Raw genomic sequence first — 26,426 nt, 5'->3', positions numbered from 1 at the left:
ACAAATTCTTTCACCAAAATGGCAGCAGAACCACAAGTAGTAGTAACACAGAAAAGGCATACTTCACCAACAGGAAACTTTTGTCTTATGGTAAAGTTTATGAGCTTTAGTACTAGTAATTCTTTTTGCTTCCTTTCATCGTAGATAACTTTTTGGTATACCGTATAAATTCCTTTTTCTTTCGAGCTTTTCTGAAGGGGGGCAAAAAGAAAGTACTCCCTCCATCAGTGGCGGAGCCATGATTTTATTAAGCGGATTAAAAAAATATTAAGACGTAGACATACGAAAGAAGCCAAAAGGGTTCAACATCTACTATATACATATAAAAAATAATTTTACTCTTGTATATGAACCCCTCACCTTTTACTGGCTCTGCTCCTATCCTTCATTTTAATTTATTTGTTTGACTTTCCTTTTTAGTCTATATATAAAAGAATGTCACTTTTTATATCTAGTATGTAAATTTTTACATCCAAAATATTAAATGACCTATTTAAGATCACAAGATTCAAAAGGTATTTTGGTCCATACATCAGATACGTTTTTAGTTTAAGAGCATAACACTCAAAAATCTTTTTTATTTTTTTAAACTTTATAAATAGTCAATTTAAAACAAACAAATTGAAACGGAAGGAGCATTGATTTCCTTGACACTAATTTAAGTACTGTTTATTGTTGTTTTGACAATCTCCAGGATCTTGCACAAACAAGGATATAAGCATTTTCCAAAGCCAATATTCATCCACTGGGATTCCACAATTCATGGTTGAAATTATTAACACATGTTTTACAAATTGTGCCCCTTCCAACATTCATCTGAACTGTGGTTGGTTCGCCTCAGCAAGAATAGTAAATCCAACAACTTTTAAAAGACTATCTTATAATGATTGTTTGGTTAATGAAGGAAAACCTTTGAAGGCTAGCCAAATTATTAGATTTACTTACTCAAATTCATTTATGTATCCTCTTTCTTTTAAGTCTGCCAAGTTTTGCTAATCAATACGAGTCTTGAATCTATATGTAAATATTAACATTTTTCAAATGAAGCCCAAATGTTAGTTTCTAATTCATGTTGTGTTGAGTACTTGAGTTAAGGCAAATCCCAATAAAGTCTAGATTTGCTCCAAGTTGCATTTCAGCCGACATCTTTCTTTCAAGGGGGCTAGTGGAGCGAACTATAAGTAATAATAATTAGTATAAGAAAAGGAAGAAGGATAGTAAAGATAATGTATAGCCTAAAATTAATTTAGATTCGAACTATTTAGTAATTTTATTTTGTCGTAACAAAACTTTTGATCCGAGATTCCTTTTTAATAAAAAAACAATTGAATTTAATAGCATTAATCGAAGAAGACTATTCGTATAGTAATAGGCACTGAGACAACAACTCAAAATAAATTACTTGATAAAATAAAAGATTGGTGAAGTAAAGCCTCAAGTTTACCGTTCTCCACAGACAAATATGAAAGTGAAATTAGGGTAATTTCACAGATCGTCGCTCGGCTTTTATGTTATTAAACTAATTAAATCACTAAATAATTATTTTCAATGAAAAAGTTATTCATCATCTTTATGTATCATAAAAATCATTAAATAGTTTTTTAACAAACAAATCACTTAGATCCGTTTAATAAGTATCATAGAAAGTGGCTCATTTGTTTCGTCCTAATGATTTTATATGATATTTAGACAACATCGAATGACTTTTCAATGAAAACAAAATATTTACTAATTCTTGTGATATGTATTTAAGAAAAGATGAGTGATTTTTCTTATTAGCAAAATTACGACGACAATAATACCGTCTGCAACTACAAGTCTTAATAGAAAAAAAAAGTGTTACTGTTAATAGAAAAGAAAAGAAAAAAAAGAAGAATGTGAAAGCCATTGATGCCGGAACTCCATAAAAAGTGGCAGCAAAAACACACGTTAATTTTGCTATTACATAATAAATGGTAGTTTAATTTGAGTATAGATTAAAATTAAATAGAAGTAACACAAGCATTTGCCCATTCCAAGATTACTGATTGACTAAAAATTTGCAGTAATTACGAAAACTTAATTTTGCTAATTGCGACAATTAATGATTATCTTTCATTCTAGTAGCTATTTAAACTCTGCTAATCCTCACTATTTTCCTAAGCATATATTATATTCTCTCTACAACTAAAATTCCTTCTCCCTGTCTCTTTGAGAATTAAAAATATTTTTCAAGTTCATAATGAGTCATTTCTTGAATTTCTTTTTTTATTTCCTTTTTATCATGAATATTATTATACGGTCCAATAGTGAACTTTTTTTGAGGGATCATAATTCTGGTAATGACAACAAAATTAACACAACAACGATGCCATGCCACAAGAGGTGTATTACAACAACAGAAAATTCTTGTCCAATGCAGGTAACTTATTTTAATTTTTTGTGAAGTACTTAATCATTTCATGGTAATAACAAGGTAATTCTTCCAAACTAAATGTGCTTCAGATTGGCTGGTTTTATATACATTAACAGGTGTTATTAATTTACTAATCTGCTATGACAAATTGTTAACTTTTATCCAGATTATAATTAGATCATGTTTGTTAACGTTATTCTATTTGTTTCATTTTGTGTGACATAATTACTACTTGAAGAGTTAAAAAGGTTTTTCTTTAACCACATTTTTTCAAATATTTTCACTTAAATAATTTCAATTATGTACTTTCGTGACTTATACGTAGTAGTACCTTTATATGGCTTCTTAATACATAATATTTTTCTAATAAAAAATAGAATGTTCCATGTAGTCTAAATTGACACTATAAAAATTAAATAATTTAATTTGTATACTAATCTAGATCTCACACATAAAATGAAACAGAGGAAGCAGACATATTATTAAGTAGTTCGATGTTGTAAAAGTATATATACAGGGGTGAGTTTACAATGTGATATGTGAGTTTACGTCTAGAAGTCAATCTAGACGCTTTTGCTCATGTGTTAAAAATCCACTAAATACTTCTAAATATTTGATTTTGACCATTTTGGAGGGAGCCATTGGAAATTGGCTCGTCGTAGGCTTTTCCAATGGACCACCGTTGATATTATTTGTTCGTGTGTTTTTAATAGTATCTGAGCTTAGTAATTATCGTATATTAACTTCTTGTGTTTATAGAAACCATACTTAGGATTTTGAATCCGGCTTTGGTCCCATACAATTTCCAATGGAATTAATTACTAACTTAAACTCTTTTGTTTTTTGGCAATTATGGCAGTGATTTGCACAGGCAAAGATATAAGTATTTCACAAGGCAGGACTTCAAACCCCCATGGGATTCCACAATATATAGTTGAAATTATCAACACATGTTCTACAAAATGTGCAGCCTCAAATATTCATTTCCATTGTGGTGAATTTTCTTGTGCAAAAATAGTGAATCCAACAACTTTCAAGAGGCTTAACGTTGATGATTGTTTGGTTAATGAAGGAAGACCTTTGGAGGCTGGAAAATTTATCAGATTCACTTACTCAACTACATTTATGTACCCTTTATCCTTCAAGTCTGCTAAATTTTGCTAATCAAAATCAACATTTAATTTGTTTAATTTTCCATTTTAATGTCATGTGAAGAAGTAAAAAAAGAGAAGAGAGCTATGCGTGTATTTTCCCTTTCTATTTGTAGTCTTGTCTTTTATAGAGCCTGTTTGGATGGGCTTATGCCTTTAAGCTGAAAACAGCTTATAAGCCAAAAAAAATAAGTTGGGGTAGTCCAACTTATTTTTTTTGGCTTATAAGTTGTTTTCAACTTATAAGCTGCTTTAGATAAGCTAAGTCAAATGGACTCAATTATTTTTTTGAGCTTATTTTAAGCACAAAATGACTTTAAGCACAAAATGACTTTAAGCTGGTCAGCCAAACACTCAAAAAAGCTAAAAACAGCTTATAAGCCAACTTATAAGCCAATCCAAACGGGCTCATAATAAGAAAGCTTGCTTCATTTTTTGGTACCAAAAAGTGATGTCTTATTGTATCATTACATAAATTATTGTACAAAAAAAATGTATTTTGTTCATTTCTCTTACGACGGCCATGGTGTTCGGTCAAGTTTATGCAAACTTCAACTGTTTTACGGGGGTCCACATTAAAACTTTAACACCTGTAAGAAATTACGTAGTGTTTTTGCCCTCACTATGATTTGAACCAGACATCTCATGATTTTTCGCCCAATTTATCGATTACTAAGCAACACCCTTGGATGTGCATTACATTTGTCTAGTCATGTGGACAAATAAAAGATGAAAGTTTACTCCTAAACTGTAAAAATCATTTATATTACCCATGAATAATTCAAAATGTATAATTATACTTCTGAACAATTGAAACATGTCCAAATATACATACCTGTGTGGCTTTTACGCTAAATCACAAACGTAGGTGTATATTTGCACAATTGGATGTAGACTTAGGGCATATTTGAAATGAAGATAAATATAAGGACTTTTATGAATCAATAAGTAGATGGAGGGCGAATATAAGACAAATTTATTTGAACCTTTTCAAAAAAATTAAAGGGGGTGAAAATGTAGTTTCCAAAACTTGAAGATTCTTTACATAACAAACAATCTTCTCCACATGTCTTTATCCAAAGAGAAGCTCTTGTAAAACAAGAAGATAAAGCACACCTTGCTGTCCTTCACTTGGCACCAAATTGCAAGGTACTAATTTGGGTCTTTCCTTTGTTATTAATCTCTTTAAAATTTTCAATTTTCTTGAATTTATTTGATTTTTCTATTTACAGATACTTTATGATTTTTCTTCCACTTTATTGATCATTATGTCCCACACTGTTGAGTGTGCATTACATTTGTCACGATGGAGTTATATGGACAAACAAAAATTTCTAGTTTATTCTTAAAGTATAAAAATAATTTACATATCCTTACATTTCGCAATGATTTGAAGCACATTCCTAAAAATTAACTATTATAAATATTAGGCTTAATGCATATGCATCCCCTATATTTGTCCTTTTTTTTCTCTTCATTTTGGCACCTTAACTAAGTGTTGTTCCCATTGAACCCCTGAACTTGGCCTTAAGTGTGACTGTCAAACACAATTCGACATACATAGCATATATGGTGTCAATCGCATTCTACATGAAAAATTCAATCAATTAAAATACCCCACCCATTTTAATTATACACATCAGATATAAAGAAGTGTGCTAATGTGTCATACAAGTGAAAACCATGACTTAAACTAATCAAATAACAAAACTGGAAAATAAGAAATCAAAATTGGAAACTAAAATTGAAAAATAAGAAACCAAAGCTGAAAAATAAAAACTTAGGAAAATAAAAACTAAAAAATAAGAAACCAAAATTGAAAACTAAAAAAACCAAAACCAAAACTTAATATCTGATGTGTATAATTAAAATAGGTGGGGTACTTTAATTGGTTGAATGTTTCACATAAGATGCGATTTACATTCACGCGCAAGGCTAAAAAAATGCAACTCACCATATATGTCATGTAAGTCGGATTGTATTCAAATTCGAGAGTTCAATAGGAACAACACTTAAGGTATCAAAATGGAAGAAATATATAGGTTTAGAGGGCCACGTGGACCTATGTGACCTTTACCATATCAACCAAATCAAATTCATTTCTCCACACTAAAAACCCATTAGTGGGGGCATATTTGAAATAAATGATGATAGGAACTTTTATTAATTGATAGGTAGATAAAAGACAAATATGATGACAAATAATGAAGTTAAAGACTAAGTAAGCTGGTACGTCAGGTCTTTGTCTTCTAGCGGAGAGCTTTGTCTTCTAGCGGAGAGCTATCGGTTATTCATTAAAAAAGAATGTATTTACCCAACCACAAACCTGTGGGTATATTTTAACATTTCAAACAATTAAAGGGGTGAAACTGTAGTTCAAAAAACTTGAAGATCATATAGATAACAAGAATCACATCCTCTTATCCAAACAAGCTCTTGTATAAAACAAGATAATGGCTTTGAACATACCTTGCTATGCTTCATTTGGCACTAAATTGCAAGGTAATAATTTGAGTCTTTTCTTTAGTATTAATCTCTTTATAATTTTCAACTTTCTTGAATTTATTTGGTTTTTCCATTACAGATCAGGTCAATTACAGCAAGTTCAATGGTGTTGAAAAAGTGAAAAGCATCATCAAGAAGACAGTGATTCCTTCTATAAATAGTAATCCTGTTGAATCTCTTCAAAAGGGAAATTGGGTCAAGCTCATTTGTGGTGCTAGCTTTGAGGTCTTCACTTATTACACTCTAAAGATTCCACCTTTACCCTTTTCCACAGTTTTTTTTTTCTTTTTTCTTTTTTTGTATAATCAAAATCTACTACTTAATTCATAAGGTACTCTTTCAGTTTAGGGGTGTCAATATTTTTTTATGTTTTTTTTTTTTTTATCAAGAAGGGGTGTCTCAAATTGTTTCATACTCTCTCCGTCCCAATTTATGTGACACCGTTTGATTTGACACGGAGTTTAAGAATAGAAAGGAAAGATTTTTAAAATTTGTGGGAAAAACAAGCTTATTTGTGTGGTTGTAAGTTTCTAAATATAGAAATGTGACATTCTTTTTGGGACAGACTGAAAAGGAAAGTGTGCCACGTAAAATTAGGACAAAGGGAATAGTGTTTTATTTTTATGCAAATTTCACAAATTAGGAGAATTCAAACTGAATGTAATGTTCCCTTGTTTAATCTCTTCAAGAAGTTAATTGGGTCAAGCTCATTTGTGGTGCTGGCTTTGGGTCTTCATTTATTTACCCTTCATTCACTCTAAAGACTTCACCTTTACAGTTTTTTACAGCTGATTTTTTTTTTTTTTTTTGGTATAATAAACAATTACTTTGTTGTTCCAATTCATAAGGTACTCTTTCAGTTTAGGGGTGTCTCATTTTTTTTTTTTTAATCTAGAAGGGGTGTCTCAAATTGTTTGATAGTGTTTTATATTATGCAAATTTCACCAATTAGGAGAATTCAAATTCAATGTACTAGCTTATTTCACAAGTTGTTGAATCTCTTCAAAAGGGCAATTTGGTCAAGCTTATTTGTGGTGCTAGCTTTGAGGTCTTTACTTATTAACCCTTCATTCACTCTGAAGACTCCACCTTTACACTTTTCTACTGCTAATTTTTTGTTTTGGGTTCTTTGTATAATCAAAATCAATTACTTTGTTCTTCCAATTCATTTTTTGGGGTTGTTGTTGTTCTATTTTAATGTTTTTCTTTCTGCTAATACTAGTTCTATTATATTATAATCACTAATACTCCTTATGTTCAATTTTATGTGGCATTCTTTCATTCTTAGTCTGTTAAAAAAATACCTTTCTATTTTTAAAAATAATTTAACTATAAACTTCTCATTTATCCTTGAATGAAAAGCTTTATAGCCACAAAAATGTCTATTATATCTTTAAGATAAAAGTTTCAAAAATCTTAGACCCCGTTTGGCCATAAAAATTATTCACCTTTTTTCCGGAATATTTTCACTTTATTTGTCTTTCGGAAACAGCCTCCCTACCTTTCAAGGTGGGGGTAAGGTCTGCGTACACTCTACCCTCCCCAGACCCCACATTGTGGGATTCCACTGGGTATGTTGTTGTAATTTTTCACTTTATTTGAAAATCAGTGTTTGGCCATGAAAATTCTAAATCCACCTTGAAGTTGTATATCAAATTTTGGAAACAGCTTATAACCTGTTTTCCTACTGTCTTTTCACTTTCGAAGTTGTATTTAAGTACATTCAAACATGAACATTGTTCCAAATATTCTTTTGCAAAAAGTTTAACCGAACACAATTCTATCTTCAATTCCAACTCCATAAATTCCAAATAAAGTGAGAAATGTTTGGAATCTATGGCCAAACGCCTTACTTTCTTTCTTTCTTAAACTCTGTGTTTGGTCAAGCACCGCCATATAAAATAAAAGTATAGAACAGAGAGAGGGTATAATATAAGTCAAACTTAACATCTTAAATTCCATGATACCGTCATTAAAGTGAAATGAAGCTAGTATAAAGGACTATAAACTAAGTGAAGATTATACAAAGTGCATAGACATGGTAACGTATTTGAGAAATTGTATCTTTCTTGGTTTTGTAGGATTTGGTCGATATCAGGAACCTTTCTCTGGTTTATACTCTTGCTGGAGGTGAAAAATAATTCATTAACTGTCTCTTTATAATTTTGGTACTATTATTTCCTGCACAGGATTGGTGAATTTGTTTGTTGATTGTAGTTGATTGCATTGACTGTGCTGCTGAGACGTCGGTAGTGAATGCTGTAAATGAAGGGATAGAAGCAGCCAGAGCCCTCGTGCACATTCGAAGGCCTTGGGTAATGATCAGCGTTAATGATGATGAAGATCTTCATTTTCGTAAAGCTGGTAACTCCCTCCACATCAGCATATTTTTGTCCTTTCTGATACTCATAATCTTTGTTACCTGATGTAGAGGTATTAGTTTCTTGCTTTCTTTTACTATAAGGAACCATGCTATACACAAAACCCTGATATTTAAGGGGAGAAGGGTATAGGGGAGGGCCCGTTATCCATCAATGTCCGAACCATGCCATATGGAGCCTCTGGATTTCTCGGTTATGAAAAAAAAGTAGGCTTGTGATTGCAGTGCGTATTCTTCTGAAGCATTAGAAACTGTGAAATGTTGACTTCATTGAGTTTTTTGGCTTTGATTATTCTTATTTTAAGAACTTTGTTTTTCATATTCAGCCTTTCTAATCAGTCTTTTTTGCATTTAAAGTATGATCGTATCTTACTTTACCAAACATATGATCGTATTTTACTTTACCAAACATTCCATGACGGACCATCAGAAGAATTTAGCTCAAAGAAAACTAGTTTATCAAAAAGAGTAGTTTCTAATGCATGGTCATTATCCTGAAATGGGCAGATGGTAGCCCTTTTGAAAATGAATGCTACTGGGAAAATTAGCTCTAGACCCCGAGATTGTATTTTACCTGGAATGAGATTACTAATGGATCACTGAAAATATTCCTAAATAAGATTATTGGGTTTAATATCTAGTTGTTTATGATATTGTTGCAGAATTTGATCCGGATGATTGCCCCCACGATTGCATGCGGCCTTGTGAGAAAGTCTGTCCTGCTAATGCAATATTGCAAAAGGTTATCTCCATTTTGAATTCCCTTGATTTATTCTATCATACACTTAGTCTTGTGGGTGTTAACCTGTTATATTTATTTTAAAGCTTATTCATTTCTAAAGGCTACATCCCTAACTATAGCAGGGCGGAGTTTTGGCTGAGCGCTGTTATGGTTGTGGTCGTTGCCTTCCCGTTTGTCCATATGACAAAATAAGTGAGTTCCATTAATGTGATCACTTGTCTCTCTAGACGCACCAAAAAAAAAAAAAAAAAAGAAGCAAAAAAATGTGTTTCTCTCTCTGTCACCATGCTTTTGGCGTGATGCTGCTCATCTATTCACTTCTAGTCCTGTGCACTTTTATGTTAGCATTGTTGTTTTTCTGCAAATTGAATTCATGAAAAAAATCTTATGTTGATTTAGGAGCTATTACATATGTGAGAGATGTTACTGCTACAGCTGAACTTCTTGAAAGGGACGATGTTGATGCCTTAGAAATTCACACCAGTGGAAGGTTAGCATAACTTGTTTTTTCAGTTAATATATTCCCTGAAATCATTTAAGTGTGGATTTTCACTACGTATTCTATTGAGACACAAACTTAACCCGTAGAATAGGTACCTACTCACGATATATATTTTATACACTAATTTTGGTTCTCCTAAATCCTGTAACAACACAAATCACCAACAAAATGTACAAATAGTTCTTTGTCACATTATGACATCAATTTGTAGCTAAAAAGTGTATCTTATCTGCTTTTCATTTTTGGAATAGGGAGCCTGCAGTATTTAAAGAACTTTGGACTGGGTTGGGGAACTCAACTGCAAATCTGAAGCTTGTGGCAGTATGTGAAACTATTACTCTGATGGCTACATTAAATTCTATCATGTACTAAGTTTTTTTTTTTTTTTTTTTAAAAAAAAAAAAAGGGATAGTAGCACTTTTGATACCTAAGTTATTGATAGATTTCTGTTTTGGTCCTTGGGTTATGTGACTCAGCATATTTAACCTTCAATTAATAAAAATGTGTGTTTTTGGTCCCGTCATGTAAGAAATATGTTATGTTTGACTATTTACAAAGCTACATTACTGTCAAATATAAAGTAACAGTACAAATGTAACATTATCACAATAGTAATTGAGTTTTGAAACAATTAATAGTTATGTTAAATTTGTGAATATTCACAAGTAGATGGATCAAAATTGCACAATTCGATTAATTGAAGGTTTAATGTGCTCAGTCAGATATTATAGGGACTAAAATCAGAATTTACCAATAACTAAGGGGTCAAAAATACTTCTAACCCTAAAAAAATTATTCCGTTTCAAAAAGGTAAGTTAAAAATTTGTTTTTTATCATGGTTTCCTGCAGGTTAGCTTTCCAGACTTGAGAGATTCAACCATACTTGCAATGAAAGCTATGTACTCCATAATGGAAGCCGACATACAATGCTTCAACTTATGGCAGGTGCAGATCATGTTTCCTATCAAATTATTGATTTAGAAGCTAAGACTCTCCAAAGATATTTCTCATCATTTTCGATAATGACATAATTGAAGTTGGATGGTCGACCAATGAGTGGAGATATTGGGCGAGGTGCCACGAGAGATGCAATTGCTTTTGCACGAAAATTGGCCTCTGCTGGAGACAAGCCTAAAGGTTTGCACATAAAATAATTCTTCTGATAAATGACATACTAATACAACTCATTGTAATTCTGATAAATGACATACTAATACAACTCATTGTCGGCTATTGCTATAAACTACTTGCTGGTGCAATTTAAAGATTCTTCCTACATCATAGGTTTCCTTCAGCTGGCTGGTGGTACAAATGCTCACACAGTAGAGGGGTTGAAAAAAGAGAGATTATTCCAAACAATGACCATACATGGTATCAGCCCCACAGTCCACGTTTTCTGAAGTTCATATTCAATATAACACTGAACTTTTGACATCAATCTGCACATTTGTTTAGAGGCTTCGAGATATGAGACAATTCCGAACACCTTATATTCACCAAATGCTTTGATCGCTGGTGTGGCTTTTGGTGGCTATGCACGAAAGGTAAGTCCTTATTGCCAATCATGGAATTTATTCTATCTATGCAATCAACTGCATAGACTAAATACGATATCCGTATCATAATTTCATCTTCTTATTCTCTTCCTTCAGATAGTCGGTAGGGTTTTGAGTTCTGTGCAAAGTCATCACGGACTTGCTCGTGTCGAAGATTTCCCCGAGCAACTGCTGCAGGCTATTATTGAATCAATTGCTCTGGTTGGAACTGTTAAATGTTACAACCGCCAGAAGCAGAGCACTTAGATTGCATCTGAGGTTGATACACCAGCAGGAGTTTAGAATTATGAGGTCTCGGGACGGCCTGTCCAAGGATTGATGATGGTCGTTGGTAGAATAAGTATCAAGTACAAAGGTCAAAATCAGAGATAACGGTTTTATAGCTCATACAGAATGTAGATATACATAATACATCATTGCAGATTCGCAGGAGAAGGCTTCAAAATTTTGATTTAACGGTGTGCTCTCTAATCTCAACTTCTTCAATTGACTCATTAGCTACTTTGGTAGACTATTGCTAAATGTATCTAGTCCCTGGCAATTTTTTTAATGCTGTTAAGTGCTTTATTAATTAGCTTGCTTCAGCTAAATGTTAAACTTGACCTTCCTTTACAAACAACCATTTTACATATATTACTAAGTTCATTTTGCTTTTAAAGTCATGAAATGTATAAGCATAAGCCAAATATGTCTATTTTCTAGTGTCAAAACGGCCATCATAAGGACCAAATCATGCCATAAGATCTTTAAAACTTGTGATGTCTATGTTGTTCATGCCAATGATGATCTTATGATATATGGATATACAATTACATGAGCGCACACACTTGCACATATTGTATATCATTCTTTTGGAATCTTATTGTTATTAGAAAAATCTGCTCCATTAATATTCTTGTTTGCTTAACATTTCTATACTTAATTTTCTGTATCCAAGTATTTATCTTTTTGTACATTGTTTTCCTCTTTTTTTGTACTTCATCTTACTAAGTTTTGGCTCATGTGATCATGTCTTCATTAGGAAATTCTTGACGCAAAGGCGGCAAATAAATCTGTATAGCACACAGATTGCGTGGACTCTAGCCTACAATGTGTGAGTTAACGAATTGCAGTTCTAGTGAAGCCGAAGTCACAATTTGGTGATTAACTCATGACCTTGTTAAATACAGTTGAAGTCATCTATCGGCTGAGATGTGAGAATTGTAGTAGTTATTCCAAGAAAGGTTGGGCGTTTGGAAATGAGAGAGCTGGAAGAGGGTGCTATTGGAATAAATCGGGCCCCACAGGCTACGACTGATGTCAAGTTCGATCATTTGGCCGGACATCTCATCACAGGTTACTCCATCCCATAAGCAACAATCTCTGCTGATATTCCATGAAATTGTTTTTGGATAAGATCTTTTACCATAGTAATCACAGATGCTAGATGATCATACTCTATTTGGACAAAAAATTCTGATGAAAGCATTCCCTTCTAAAATTCAAGATAACGCCTACTGTAGGTCCTTCATCTAGTATTTGTGATTACTACCGTCAGAAATCTTATCCAAAGACAATTCACGGAATATGAGCAAAGATTCTTGTTTATGGGATGGACTGAAATGTGATAAGATGTGGGGGCATGTGATTGAACGTGACCTCAGTTGCAGGGACGATTGATTCCAATAACACCCTCTTCCAGCATTTAGTAAACTCGTTCTCACATTTGTAACTCAGTATTTAAGCCCCTGTACGAACTCTAGAATTGTATTACATGTGCAGAATGATGTACTAATATCCTATCTCGGGTGCAGAAGAACCACAAAACTGTAGGGTTATATAGTACTAAGATTACTTGACATCCAAAGGTATTCATGATAATCGTGGTTATTTCATATTGAGATTAGATTTTTTCACTTTCTATGTTACGATTCCTTCCCAAGATTGCAATATCAAAAAGGGGTTTAAGTTATATATACACTGATAGTGCAAAGATTTTATACTATCAGGGTATAGTTTATTCATGTATTAATTTCTGTATAACTTATACCACGTTTGGTAGCTACTAAATAAACACCATATCCCTGTATTAATTTCTGCATACTTATACCGCATTTGGTAGTTAGGAAGTAAGTTATTCATGTAGACAAAGAGACGCCTTGTCTAGTTGAAAGGTAACTTGAATTAGCAGTCGGACTGTGAACTGTTGTCAATACAATTGATTTGAAGGAGCTGCAGCATTCTACCTATCTACCGATTTAATGGGAGGAATTTATCAATCTTAGGACTTTGCTTTCAGATGTTTATTAAAAAATTTGCATGTAATTACCTTATAAGTGAACTGATAGTGTAAAAAATTGTCACCATGTCTGTGTATAGAGCTTCATCCTCTATAAAAAATAAGATAGAATTGTTCTTGGGTACGTATGTTAGTGTGTTTCACGGTCTACTTAAGGATCTTTGGAATTGTCACTTTTGACCCAAAGTAATGCAGAAAGATCAATTTATATGTCGTTTTTTTACCTTGTATTCAGGATTTTAACTTCTATACTTTAACAATACGAAGTGTAGTAATGAAAGGTTAAATTACAACGTTGGTATACTAAAATAGGGCAAATAACCTTATTCAGCAGGTTAAATTACAAAGATGGTATAAAATTTTATTTATTCAGTTAGTGCATATCAGATAATAATCCATTTTAAATATGTTGAGATTTGAGACAAAGCAAATAAGATATATACTGTTAAGTTTCAGCAATTAGATGCGCAAGTCCAAGCTCTCCAACTATTTAGTCAATGATGGAGTGCTATTTGCAGAAACTGGACCCAAAAAAAAAAGCACAAAAATCATGAAAGCTTACTAATAATATAATGAGAAAATGATCGATGGCTACTGAAAATTAATTTATTATTTCACTAGCACTTCAGTGGATATTATTATTAATAATAATGATATAGTCATACGAGGTGGCTTGCTTATGGTTGTGATTTCTTAAGATGCTCTTATTTCCAATTTGTAGGTCTTGTATTTTAGTCAGCCATTTGATAATATATGACAGCAACTTTAGCCTGTCACTGAAATCGAAAAGTAACCTCTATGTGTGGTTAAAGAAAATGGAATCTATTTTTGCAAAAACTATATTCCATGTCACCTAGCTATTTGTTGCGCGTCCAACTAATATTTTGTAAATTACCAATCATACTCCATTGTCTTCGACTCGAATCATATATGTTTTTATGGAATTTTAAAAAATGACATATATATAATGAATCACAGTCACTTTGTACTCACGCGCTCTAAAATTCTAAATTCATAATTACGTTCTTCTTTTGGTATTTCATATATTTGGATAATTTGCAAAATGTTTTTTAAGGTTGTAAGTGCTTGATTAGACCACAGCAGTAAGAATTTGACTAATGACTAATAAATATAAGTGATGGCTCTCAGTGGTGGCTTTCAACAATGGCAAGTAGTACAAAGTTTAGTGTTTCTATATTTTATTTATTTTTCACAAGTGCTAAAGAAAATATTGGAGCATTTGAAAAATGTTTATTTTTTTGCTGCTTGGAAGATGATATCAATATTTTATTGCACTCTCCAGCATTTGAATTATGACTAGAAAGCGACACTACATTTGAATTTAATTCAGTTACAAAAGTCCATTCCATTAATTAAAATTCTCTTTTTTGTTCTTTTCATTTATGGTGTACCTATTTTATTTATTTGTTTATCTTTTTGCCTACTTTTTCTATTTTATTATTTTCTTTCCTTTTGTTTTTACTCTCTATTTTACTTTGATTATACGCTAAGCGTAGCCCACAAACTAACTCCTTTATATATTTTGCCAATCCCTATCATTAGGTGTATTCAATTTTTGTAGCAGCCATGAATGAATATCCATAAGAATGTAAAAAAAATTGACACGTTATACACTAATTATGTATAATTTGAACCATGATAGTCATAATCTCCTAAAATTAATTAACATTTGAACAGCGAAAAAATATTAACAAAAATCTCATATGTTATATCTCCGTTCTTCTGTGACCAAAAAATCATATAACTATAAAGTATTTGTAATGGATCGTAAATCATATCTAATTTGAATGAGGGAATTTAATGTTTCCTTTATCGAAGAATCAAATCTTTTTATCCCATAGATATTCATCAATCTCTGTACAAAGTAACAAACATTTAATGTCACTAGTGTGATTGAATATTTACGGCTTTAATTTTCTTAAGCTATGGTACATGAAAATAGATGCATGTAGAACAAAAATTCTAATTCAATAATATGCCATATAAGATATAATTAACTACTTATAATTAAATGTAAAGAGAATTGTGTCGTGGGACATACGTGACAGATAACTTACGTAAAACATGCCTAATTTTTTTTAGAATATATAGAATAAGCAATTAATAAAAACATTAAATATGCGTAAGGTGAATGTGTTAACTTTGAAGACTTTAATCTTTTGCAGGCCACGTGGATTGGCCAGGGTCTTCTTCGGCTAATGAGACCTCGATCCCGTAGCCCCACTTATTTCTTATTGAACTAACCTAAAAATTATATTTCAAACAGTCAACATGATTGTAAGACTTCTACTCCTATAAGTTAATTATAGGTAACAACAACAAAAAATAATAATATCAGTAAGAAATTAGAGGTCAAAATACAGCATCCACAATAACATGCTAGCTCACCATTGATTTGTCAAGCTACTATAGAGTCAAGCCAACCTTCCAAGTCCCAATCCACCCACCCCCTGTGAAATCATAAAGTAGATTTTTTGGAACTACAAAAAATTCTAGATATTTAGTAATGATTCTAGAATAGCCTAGTATAGTATCTTGGATAAATATCTTGAAGAGATTTCGAGATAGTCTAGAGTATTGCAAGAAGATAAGGTTTGCTAGATTTTTCTTATAGAAGAATGTCTAGAACCATCCTTAGACAAGTATAAATATGAATGGACTTGATCATTTGTAACCAAGTAATTTAAGAAAGTCTTTCTTCCATAACCAAGTTCTCCTATCTAAAATTTTCTTTCTCCTTTCCAAAGCTTCCTCTTCTTTAGTTGAATCTTCCAATCTTAGTAATGATCTTGCGCTAGCAGAAGGTTTCTCCGATTTACTTTTCTTCTGCTATATTTCTATACACCCCAACCTCCATCCCATCACATTTCTATGCTTTTTTGCCTTTTCGATCTAACCATTTAATAGTTGAAATTGACTAATTTGAATTCAAGCTTCATAGAATATAATATGGGGGAAACTTTCCATCAGAAATTTCTCCCTTCGTAGAATTCAAACTTGAAACCTTTTATCAGAATCGCGTCCATATATCATACTTCTTGGTGTTCCTTCCTATGCTTTCTAGCTCTGATAAAACATCAAAGCACAAATGTTAAAATGTTTACTTACTCACATATATATTTATAACAAATCAAATAATTTAATTTTTGTAATAATTATTAATAATATATAGTGATGAGTGACGGTGGTGATTGTAGGTTGTGAATGATAGCTGTTGTGATAATAATGGTTGTGCCTCGACGGTAGCAGAATCAAAGCCAGAATTTGAAGCTTGTGAGTTCAAGATTCTAATCTTTTAAAGTTATTGAGTTATAAACTAAATAATTTGTACATATATAATGATTTTTTTAAAGAAAATTACAAAATTTAGACTAAAGTTACCGGTTCGGCCGAACCAACAAGCACTACGCTATTTTCACCCCTAGGTGATGATGATGGTAAATGGTGATTAGTAATAGTAGCGACTAGCTGTGATGATCAACCATCGTGGTGGTTGTGTCTAGTGAGTCTAGACTCTAGTAGTAGTTAATAAAGGGGGCAACAACGACGGCTAGCGGTGAACATGAATCAATGTAGGCAAGAGAAGTTGGCAAAACGGATTCATAACTTCGAAAAAAGGATCGACTATGAGGACTGGGCAAGGATGTTCCAGTCCCGAACCCATCGACTGTAGGTGGATTGCTCGAGCTGCTTTCACGGCGACAGCACGTCGCCGTGTGCGGGCCGGGTGACAGACTAAAAACAATTCATTTAGGGGCTTCCTCGGGCATCGAACTCCGAATTCGTATGAGCAAGGGTGAATTCGACTGTTTAGTTAAGATAAAGCATCACGATGGTCCCAACGGATGTTTACGCAATGTGATTTCTGCTCGATGCTTTAAATGTCAAAAGTGAAATATCATACTATTTACATAAATCTTTGTATAATTGATATATATATATATATATGTGTGTGTAAAAAATAAAAAAAAATAAAAAATCAAATTAGGACTAACAACCTGCCACACGTGAATAATTTGTGTGTGTTTCAAGGTCGGCTGCTCTTTCTCTCTTTCTCTCTCTTACTTGTACTCTTGTTAATGTCACTCTTCTATTGGTTTCTCTCTCTCTAATTTCATGTATATATATACACACACACTAATCTAACTTTCTTCAACAATTCACCAACTACCTAACTATTTCACTCACCTCAATTCTACTTACAAGGCCAAGTTCATTATTCTCCATCTCCTTTTAATCAAGAACATATACACACTTGGTACATTTTTAAATTCTCTATTTGTTTCCTTTTCAGTTTTTTTTTTTTTTAGAATTCTTCATTTGTTATAGAGTTGGGATCAGGGTATTTTTCTAATTTACTGTTTGTTATCAAGAACATAGATAATTGGTACATTTTTGAATACTAATAGCATTTTGTTTCCTAAAAAGTTCCCATTTTTTGGATTCTTTTTTGAGTCTGTTGATCTGGGGTTGTCTTTTTATTGTTTAATTTGGGTACATGGCTTTTAATTGGAATTGAGATCTGGGTATTTTTCCAATTTACTATCTTTTAATCAAGAACATAGATACTTGGTACATTTTTGAAAACTACTAGCATTTTGTTTCCTAAAAAGCTACCATTTTTTTGGATTCTTGCTGTTCGTTTTTTTGAGTCTGTGATCTGGGGTTTGTCTTTATTATTGTTTAATTTGGGTACATGGCTTTTAATTGGAGTTGAGATCTGGGTATTTTTCCAATTTACTATCTTTTAATCAAGAACATAGATACTTGGTACATTTTTGAAAACTACTAGCATTTTGTTTCCTAAAAAGTTACCATTTTTTTGGATTCTTGCTGTTCGTTTTTTTGAGTCTGTGATCTGGGGTTTGTCTTTATTATTGTTTAATTTGGGTACATGGCTTTTAATTGGAGTTGAGATCTGGGTATTTTTCCAATTTACTGTCTTTTGATCAAGAACATAGATACTTGGTACATTTTTGAAAACTACTAGCATTTTGTTTCCTAAAAAGTTCTCATTTTTTTGGATTCTTGCTGTTCTTTTTTTTGAGTCTGTGATCTGGGGTTTGTCTTTATTATTGTTTAATTTGGGTACATGGCTTTTAATTGGAGTTGAGATCTGGGTATTTTTCCAATTTACTGTCTTTTGATCAAGAACATAGATACTTGGTACATTTTTGAAAACTACTAGCATTTTGTTTCCTAAAAAGTTCCCATTTTTTTGGATTCTTGCTGTTCTTTTTTTTTTTTTGAGTCTGTGATCTGGGTTTTGTCTTTTTATTGTTTAATTTATTTTTTTAATCTGAGTTGGGATCTGGGGTTCTGCTGTTTTATTGTTGAATTCTTGATTTTGGGTTCCTGTTAGAAGGTACATTTTTAAATTACTATAGTATTTTGTTTCCTAAATTTTTTTCTATTTTTTGAATCCTTGCTGTTCTTTATCGAGTATCGGATCTGGGGTTGTCGTTTTACCATTGAATTCTTGATTCTGGGCACATTTTTGAAATCTAGTAGTATTTTGTTTCCTAAAAATGATTATCTTTTTGAATCATTGCTGTTTTTTTGTTGAGTATGGGATCTGGGTTTTTGTCATTTAACTATCGAATTCTCGATTCTGGACGTTTCTGTTGGTTTTTGGTTCATTTCTGAGTACTACTTTGTTTGTTTCGGGATCCGCGTTTTTGTGATTTTACTGTTGGATTGGTGACTTGGGTTTCTGTCTGTTAGTGTAAAAATACTGGAGTTTGTTGAATCTTTCTTTTGTTTGGTCTGTTTTTCGATGTTTCCGAGGTGACATGCTTTGGTTTGTTGTGTAAATATTTTATCTAAGAAAGATCTGCTTTAATGGCCATTTAAAGTTGTAGTCTTTTTGGGATACTGAAGGTGCATTTCTTTGATTTGGTTTACATGTTAAAGATCTGATCTTTTTACGAGTTTTTAGTGTATGATTTGTTTTGGAATCATCATTTGTACTCGCCCTTCTCATTGCTTGTTAGCTTTTCCCAATTTAATCAATATTCCTCCTTACCAAATTCAGTTTCACTTTCTTATGTGTTGGTTATTCTCTGGTTTAATTGAATCTGGAGCAATATAGCCTGTTCTCGGTTTGTTCTCTTTTGTTAAAGGTCAATTTTATATATTTCTCCTGGTCTTTGTATGCGTTTAGAAATGGTGATTTTGGGTGGATAACTTGGGTGTTCCTTGGATAAGAAAGATATGCTCCCAACAAAAGCAGATCCCGGATTTAAATTTGATGGATTCAATATTAATGTTTCTCATCATTGAATTCCTTGCACTTTTGCAATCATAGGTTCAAAACTTCATATTTGTCGAAATTTTAGCGATTTTTCACACATAGATATACCTATGTTTAGTGTAAAAGTACCGGATTCAGTTGAAACAGTTAGAACTACATAGCATCCGCCTTTGTCTGAAAATACCATTTGTTAATCGTACATGAATACACATTGCCAGTCAAATCCTGTAAAATTTAGTGTTTCAGTTTCAGATCCATATCCACCTGTTGAGATATTGTCTTTGCGGTTGTCTAAAATTCGTAAGCTGTCTCTCCTATGAAAGAGAAAATATCTATTCAGGAGAATAACCTTTGATGCTTGGGTGATATTGTAACTTTTGCACAGATCTTGGTTAAATCAGCAGAATGGCTACCGGACAACTTTTCTCCAAAACGACACAAGCTTTGTTCTACAACTACAAGCAGCTTCCTATCCAACGGATGCTCGACTTTGATTTCCTTTGTGGTGTGTATTACATTTCTACTCTTTAATCATGATTCTAGCAAATAGATCTGCATATAACATTTGTTGTTATAAGGATTTCATTCACATTTTAATTATTTGATTTCAAATTTATAGGGAGAGAAACACCTTCTGTTGCTGGAATTATCAATCCTGGTTCTGAAGGATTCCAGAAACTCTTCTTTGGTCAGGAGGAAATTGCAATCCCAGTACATTCTACGTACGTTAAATTCGTCCCTTGCTTGTTTTGTTTCTCTATATTTGTTTTCTTTTATCGGTTATATTTCCACACCACTCTTTTTTTTTTCTTTTATCGTTCTGATATTCTAAAGGGCCTCATTTGGTAGTCATTTTCAATGCGGTCCTCTCCCATTTGGTTGTCGTATTTAATCTTTTGGTACAAATTCAATGTTTATAGGTCTAAACTCGTTAATCCAATTTCGCACAATGGAGTTTTCCAAATATCAAATGAGATCATATGACTTTGTAACTTTTGATTCCACTTTATATCATTTGAAATCTGTGCAATGTAAGCACACATGTCGACAGACTTGTTGCTTTACTTTCTCGATTTGAACTACTAGAGATAAATGGATAGTCTTAATTCTAAGCTATTTATCATACTATAGCATATATGAATGAACTTTGCCTTCTTTACAGACCTTGGTTGTGGAGTCTTACTAATTTTGATACTTATGTGCAATTGTTACCCATTCTACAGCGTTGAAGCTGCCTGTGCTGCTCATCCCACAGCCGATGTTTTCATAAACTTTGCCTCTTTCAGAAGGTTGGTACTATTATACATCCTCTCTCTCTTTTTTTTTTGGTGGTTTAAAACTTTAAATTAGGAAATAATTGCTCTTATATCTGATCTTTTCCTTAATTCCAGTGCTGCTGCTTCCTCCATGTCCGCACTAAAACAGCCAACCATCAGAGTTGTGGCTATTATTGCTGAAGGTGTTCCTGAGTCAGACGCCAAGCAGCTTATTGGTTTTGCAAAGGCAAATAATAAGGTATACTGATCCACATCATTACTGTCGTGTTCTTCAGCATTAGTACATTTTTTTTTTTTCCTTCTTTTTTCGGTTACATTCTTGAGTGACTTCGCATACTCAAGGGAGAATGAACATCAATTCACCAAGTGCTATTTTAATTATTACTAAATCTCACATATCATGGTTATTTTCTCCTCGCATCAATAACTAATCTTAACTATAAAAAAGGGCAGCCCGGTGCATTAAGCTCCCGCTATGCGCGGGGTCCGGGGAAGGGCCGGACCACAAGAGTCTATTGTACGCAGCCTTACCTTGCATTTTTGCAAGAGGCTGTTTCCACGGCTCGAACCCGTGACCTCCTGGTCACATGGCAGCAACTTCACCAGTTACGCCAAGGCTCCCCTTCAATAACTAATCTTAACTATAAGTTTCATATTTAGAAGTTATCAAACTTTATGGCTTACAGTATTTGCACTTTTGTGTCAGGTGGTTATTGGTCCAGCTACTGTTGGAGGAATTCAAGCTGGAGCTTTTAAGATTGGTGACACTGCTGGAACAATTGATAACATTATTCAGTGCAAGCTTTACAGACCTGGATCTGTGGGCTTTGTCTCCAAATCTGTGAGTAATTCTAACAAGTCTTTCATCTTTTTCTGGAAACTGAAAAATTGAAGTCACCGGGAATCGAACCCAAGACCTCAAGTCTTTCATCTTTTTGCCTTACCTCATCTACTCTTTCCGGAGTTACAAAATAGCATGATGACGTTTTGCGGTTTCATGTATACTGACTTTTATCTTAATTTATAGGGTGGTATGTCTAATGAATTATACAACACAATTGGCCGTGTGACTGATGGAGTTTATGAAGGTTGGGAATTCTAAAGCCTGAATTTTTGTTTTTAGAACATTTTTATAATTATTCATATTTAGAAAAATATTGAGTGAATATTTGGTCTCTGCAGGAATTGCAATTGGTGGGGATGTCTTTCCTGGCTCTACCCTTTCTGATCATGTTTTGCGCTTCAACAATATTCCACAGGTAATTGATTAGCAGTGAAATCAGTGCAAGAAATCCTTTTATTTCACTATTCTCATGGGACTTGAAAGCTTAATGGGGCATGATCAACTATATGTTTTGTCATTTTGCACAATTTGATTTTTTTTCTCCTTATGCTTTGGTAAACTTTAGGTCAAAATGATTGTTGTACTTGGGGAACTTGGTGGACGAGATGAATATTCCTTAGTTGAAGCCCTGAAGCAGGGGAAAATCAACAAGCCTGTTGTTGCCTGGGTCAGTGGAACTTGTGCTACCCTCTTCAAATCGGAAGTACAATTTGGACATGCGGTGAGCTATTTCTTTTTTTTTGAATCACTTTTATCATTTAAAAGAAAAAAAAGCTATTTCTTTTTATTCCCTCGTTTATTGTAAAATGCAGAAAAATGTCTCTTTTAGTATTGAGAGCTGATTTCATTCTCAACAAAAAAAAAAAGTATTAAGAGCTGATTTGGTGAAGCAATTTTCTGCCTCAAATCTAACTTTGCTTGAGACTCTCTTAATAGGGTGCAAAGAGCGGTGGTGAAATGGAGTCCGCACAAGCTAAGAATCAAGCACTTAGAGATGCTGGAGCAATGGTCCCCACTTCATATGAAGCTTTTGAAGGAGCAATCAAAGAAGCATTTGAAAAGCTGGTGAGTCTCTTGATATTGTGCACGGTCAATATTATTTGTTCTTCTTGGTATCTGTTTAAATAGGATTACTTGGTTGTTTGATAGGTCTTGGATGGCAAAACAACCCCCGTAAAGGAAATAACGCCTCCACAAATTCCTGAAGATCTCAGCACAGCAATTAAGAGTGGGAAAGTTCGGGCCCCAACCCATATTATTTCCACCATATCTGATGATAGAGGTATGAACTGAATTTGACTACATATTATCATTGGTTATTTTGCTTTTGTGGTGGCTAAATAAGAGTCGGAGCCAATGCTGATTTTGTCTTCCATTTCTTATATATAGGTGAAGAGCCATGCTATGGTGGTGTACCCATGTCATCTATCGTGGAGCAAGGATTAGGTGTTGGTGATGTCATCTCTCTGTTGTGGTTCAAACGCAGCCTCCCTCGTTATTGTACACGTTTTATTGAGGTAAGTTAGTTGTGATTGCATCGTTATTGTTCTTTGATTAAGTTATAAAATTTGCTTTTATTGGGCTTCATGCTCTGCCCCACGTTGTTCCGTCTCTAAACATCCATTTTCTTTGCGGTTGGTTTGACTTGGCAGATTTGCATTCTGTTGTGTGCTGACCATGGTCCCTGTGTCTCTGGTGCTCACAACTCCATTGTAACTGCCCGGGCTGGAAAAGACCTAGTGTCGTGTCTTGTTTCTGGTATGTCATAATTTAGATTTTTACACTGTATAGCCGCTCACCAAAATAATAGCCGGTAAATGTACATTTTTTTTGTATATTAATGTGTATATACATAATATGTGTATGTATACAATAACAATATATGTATGTATATATACATAAAATATACATATTTTATTCATAACTAGTGTATGTTTTTTGTATATATGGCTAGCGGTTGTAATTAGTTTTGGTGAGTGGCCAAATGTGTAATTTTCCGTATTCTAAATGTAGTTACGTCTTGCTTTATGGGTTTATCATTCAATTGGAATAATGTGGTTCTGCAACAGGGTTGTTGACTATTGGCCCACGATTTGGTGGTGCTGTTGATGATGCTGCCCGATATTTTAAGGATGCTTATGACAGGGTAAGCCCTTACAATCTACGCTACTAGTAGAGCAGAAACTTTTCCGCTACTCCCTCGATTGTCTGGATGAATAAACTTTTGCAATGCTTTGTTTGTAGGGTCTTACACCATATGAATTTGTCGAAAGTATGAAGAAGAAGGGCATTAGAGTGCCAGGAATTGGCCACAGGTAGTGTTTCTTATAACTCATTCTTGAAATTAAGTGTATTTAATAGACGTAACCGTTAATATTGTAGACTTGTTCCATAAAATGGTAATTGTGAAGCTGTAGCATTTCATGCTCGAAACTCGTGTCCCTTTGAATAAGGGCGGATGTAGAGGTTTGGTTGCTGTGTCACGTGAAACCAGTAGCTTTCTGTATATATAAATATAAAAAGTCCACTAAATATGTATGAATGTTTGGTTATGAACCCACTTACTATTGTTTTATTAACTTGAAGCCGCTATAGGAACCCTTAAACTTCAAACCTGTCTTTGAATTTATCTCATGCATTGCATATTCTTCTTGTGTGACAGGATCAAGAGAGGCGACAACAGAGATAAGAGAGTGGAACTACTGCAACTTTACGCGAGGGAAAACTTCCCTTCTGTTAAGTACATGGAATACGCGGTTCAGGTTGAAACCTATACGCTCTCAAAGGCAAACAACCTAGTCCTCAACGTTGATGGCGCCATTGGTTCCCTCTTCTTGGATCTCCTTGCTGGAAGTGGAATGTTCACCAAGCCGGAAATTGATGAAATAGTAGAGATCGGTTACCTGAATGGTCTGTTCGTGCTGGCACGTTCTATTGGTCTTATTGGGTAAGTTGACACTTCTGTTAACTATTTGTCTACGTTAAACTGAAATTTAGTCGCGTTAAACGATTGTAACGTACCTTTTTTGAATTTCAGGCACACGTTTGACCAGAAGAGATTGAAGCAGCCTCTATACCGTCACCCATGGGAAGACGTTCTCTACACAAAGTGAAGACATTCTCAATAGCAACAAGAAGCAAAAATTTGCCTGCTCTCCCTATCCAACATTTTATCTCAAAGTGTTTTTTAAAGCCATTTGTTGTGATCATTCTTCATGTTTTAGACTAGTATTTGTATCCTAAGTGCTTGTTGAGCATTTTTGTAAGTTGTTATAAAGAGACAACTCTTTTTGTTTCACACGAAGAGTTCTCTTCATTTCCAATATATGAAAGAAATAACACATTGATTGTTGTACCTGCTCAGATCTTGTTCATTCATTCTGAGGTGCATATTTCGGATTAAGTCATTGTGTTGTGTTCTTACTGCACAAAATTTGTTACAAAAGATCGGCATGCTAAACTCGAAGGTTAATTAAGATTTTAACAGATTTTTAGACACGACACATAAATACTAATTACAATGTTAGTTATACACACTGACAATGATCAGAATCTTGTACACTGCCATCCCTTTAAAAGCTAATTACTTGCGGTGTCGAAGCTAGAGTTTTCATTAAGAGAAGTAAAAATACAAAGTAATAAACACATGAAGAAATGAAGAGCATTCAACATATATATAAAATTCTTTTCTGACCTATCTATACAGAATAATTTTCCCGTAAAAGTGGTGTCAATTGACTCCCTCGGAAAAGGGTGGTTTCACCCGTAATTATGGGTAACTTGTTTATCTTAAGCATGAGTTTGTAACTTGAAAATAAGGCAATTAATTTGATATGGCCGATTAGTTTTTTTTTGGTACATCATAAAATACTAAGTAAACTACTTAAAATCGTTCGGGCAATTCGCAGGAATGCCCTTATTTTGGGGTGGTCTTTAATTTTTGCCCCTCAAATTGATGGTCTTTAAATTTTAGCTTTCGCCTAATACCATGAGGTTTGGGATGCGAACTCCGGTTTAGTAAAAAAAAAATAAAAAAATTCGTAAGGCTGAGTTTAATTGCAAACTTAGGCCTATTCGGGCCAGAGTTAGGCCTGCAGGCAGAATTTCAAACTCTACCTTAAGGTAAAGTTTTGGATAAAACTCTGGTAGAATTTTACCTTCAGGCAGAATTTCACAGACAGAATTCTGCCCTGCGAATCCAAATTCTACATGAAGATTTTTTTAAAATTTTTTGACTGAGCGGAGGTTTGAACCCGAAACCTAGGAGTTTTAGGCGAAGCCAAAAATTAAAGACCAACAATTTGAGGGACAAAAATTAAAGACCAGTGCATTTGAAGGGCACTTCTCACAAAAAAAATGATGGGGCAATTCGCAGGAATGCCCCTCAATCGGGGTGATCTTTAATTTTTGCCCCTCAAATTGCTGGTCTTTTAATTCTGGCCCTTCACGTAGAAACCCTGAGGTTTCTGGGTTCGAACCCCCGCTTCGGTATAAAAATAAAAAATAATATCGCAAAGCAAGA

At 33.6% G+C, this 26,426-nt stretch overlaps 2 protein-coding genes across 7 annotated transcripts; both read left to right on the top strand.

Annotated features, from left to right (window-relative positions):
• The first annotated feature begins 5,892 nt into the window (after positions 1-5,892).
• On the top strand, positions 5,893-13,126 carry LOC132604497 (uncharacterized). 6 transcript variants are annotated; one of them, XM_060318025.1, is made up of 14 exons: positions 5,893-6,048; positions 6,131-6,276; positions 8,133-8,181; positions 8,269-8,415; positions 9,094-9,173; positions 9,296-9,365; positions 9,573-9,663; positions 9,927-9,996; positions 10,525-10,620; positions 10,713-10,812; positions 10,960-11,046; positions 11,131-11,219; positions 11,328-11,689; positions 12,253-13,126. In XM_060318025.1, exons 1-13 carry the CDS (start codon positions 6,000-6,002, stop codon positions 11,475-11,477), a joined length of 1,224 nt encoding a protein of 407 aa, XP_060174008.1. In that variant the 5' UTR covers positions 5,893-5,999; the 3' UTR covers positions 11,478-11,689; positions 12,253-13,126. The 6 variants fall into 6 exon arrangements, with proteins under 6 accessions (XP_060174008.1, XP_060174007.1, XP_060174011.1 ...); XM_060318024.1 differs by having other exon boundaries at positions 9,293-9,365; XM_060318028.1 differs by lacking the exon at positions 12,253-13,126 and having other exon boundaries at positions 9,293-9,365; positions 10,971-11,046; positions 11,133-11,219; positions 11,328-11,466.
• A 4,479-nt stretch (positions 13,127-17,605) lies between these two features.
• Positions 17,606-25,259, top strand: LOC132604496 (ATP-citrate synthase beta chain protein 2). The gene is made up of 17 exons (XM_060318023.1): positions 17,606-17,788; positions 20,169-20,288; positions 20,403-20,505; positions 21,007-21,072; positions 21,175-21,298; positions 21,767-21,901; positions 22,088-22,148; positions 22,243-22,319; positions 22,470-22,625; positions 22,841-22,969; positions 23,054-23,186; positions 23,294-23,421; positions 23,557-23,662; positions 23,974-24,050; positions 24,149-24,219; positions 24,567-24,851; positions 24,942-25,259. Exons 2-17 carry the CDS (start codon positions 20,189-20,191, stop codon positions 25,015-25,017), a joined length of 1,827 nt encoding a protein of 608 aa, XP_060174006.1. The 5' UTR covers positions 17,606-17,788; positions 20,169-20,188; the 3' UTR covers positions 25,018-25,259.
• The last annotated feature ends 1,167 nt before the right edge of the window (positions 25,260-26,426 follow it).

The sequence above is a fragment of the Lycium barbarum genome, chromosome 7 (assembly GCF_019175385.1).
Source record: "Lycium barbarum isolate Lr01 chromosome 7, ASM1917538v2, whole genome shotgun sequence".
NCBI lineage: Eukaryota > Viridiplantae > Streptophyta > Magnoliopsida > Solanales > Solanaceae > Lycium > Lycium barbarum.
This window is presented reverse-complemented; position numbering and strand designations above follow the sequence as displayed.

Excerpts from the sequence above, each read along its gene's own strand:
- LOC132604497 (XM_060318024.1), top strand. The coding sequence starts at position 6,000 with ATGGCTTTGAACATACCTTGCTATGCTTCATTTGGCACTAAATTGCAA. Across the intron at positions 10,813-10,959 it reads TGCTGGAGACAAGCCTAAAG|GTTTCCTTCAGCTGGCTGGT; the intron begins GTTTGCACATAA and ends CCTACATCATAG. Across the intron at positions 11,220-11,327 it reads TTGGTGGCTATGCACGAAAG|ATAGTCGGTAGGGTTTTGAG; the intron begins GTAAGTCCTTAT and ends CTCTTCCTTCAG.
- LOC132604496 (XM_060318023.1), top strand. The coding sequence starts at position 20,189 with ATGGCTACCGGACAACTTTTCTCCAAAACGACACAAGCTTTGTTCTAC. Across the intron at positions 20,289-20,402 it reads CGACTTTGATTTCCTTTGTG|GGAGAGAAACACCTTCTGTT; the intron begins GTGTGTATTACA and ends TCAAATTTATAG. Across the intron at positions 22,149-22,242 it reads GACTGATGGAGTTTATGAAG|GAATTGCAATTGGTGGGGAT; the intron begins GTTGGGAATTCT and ends TGGTCTCTGCAG.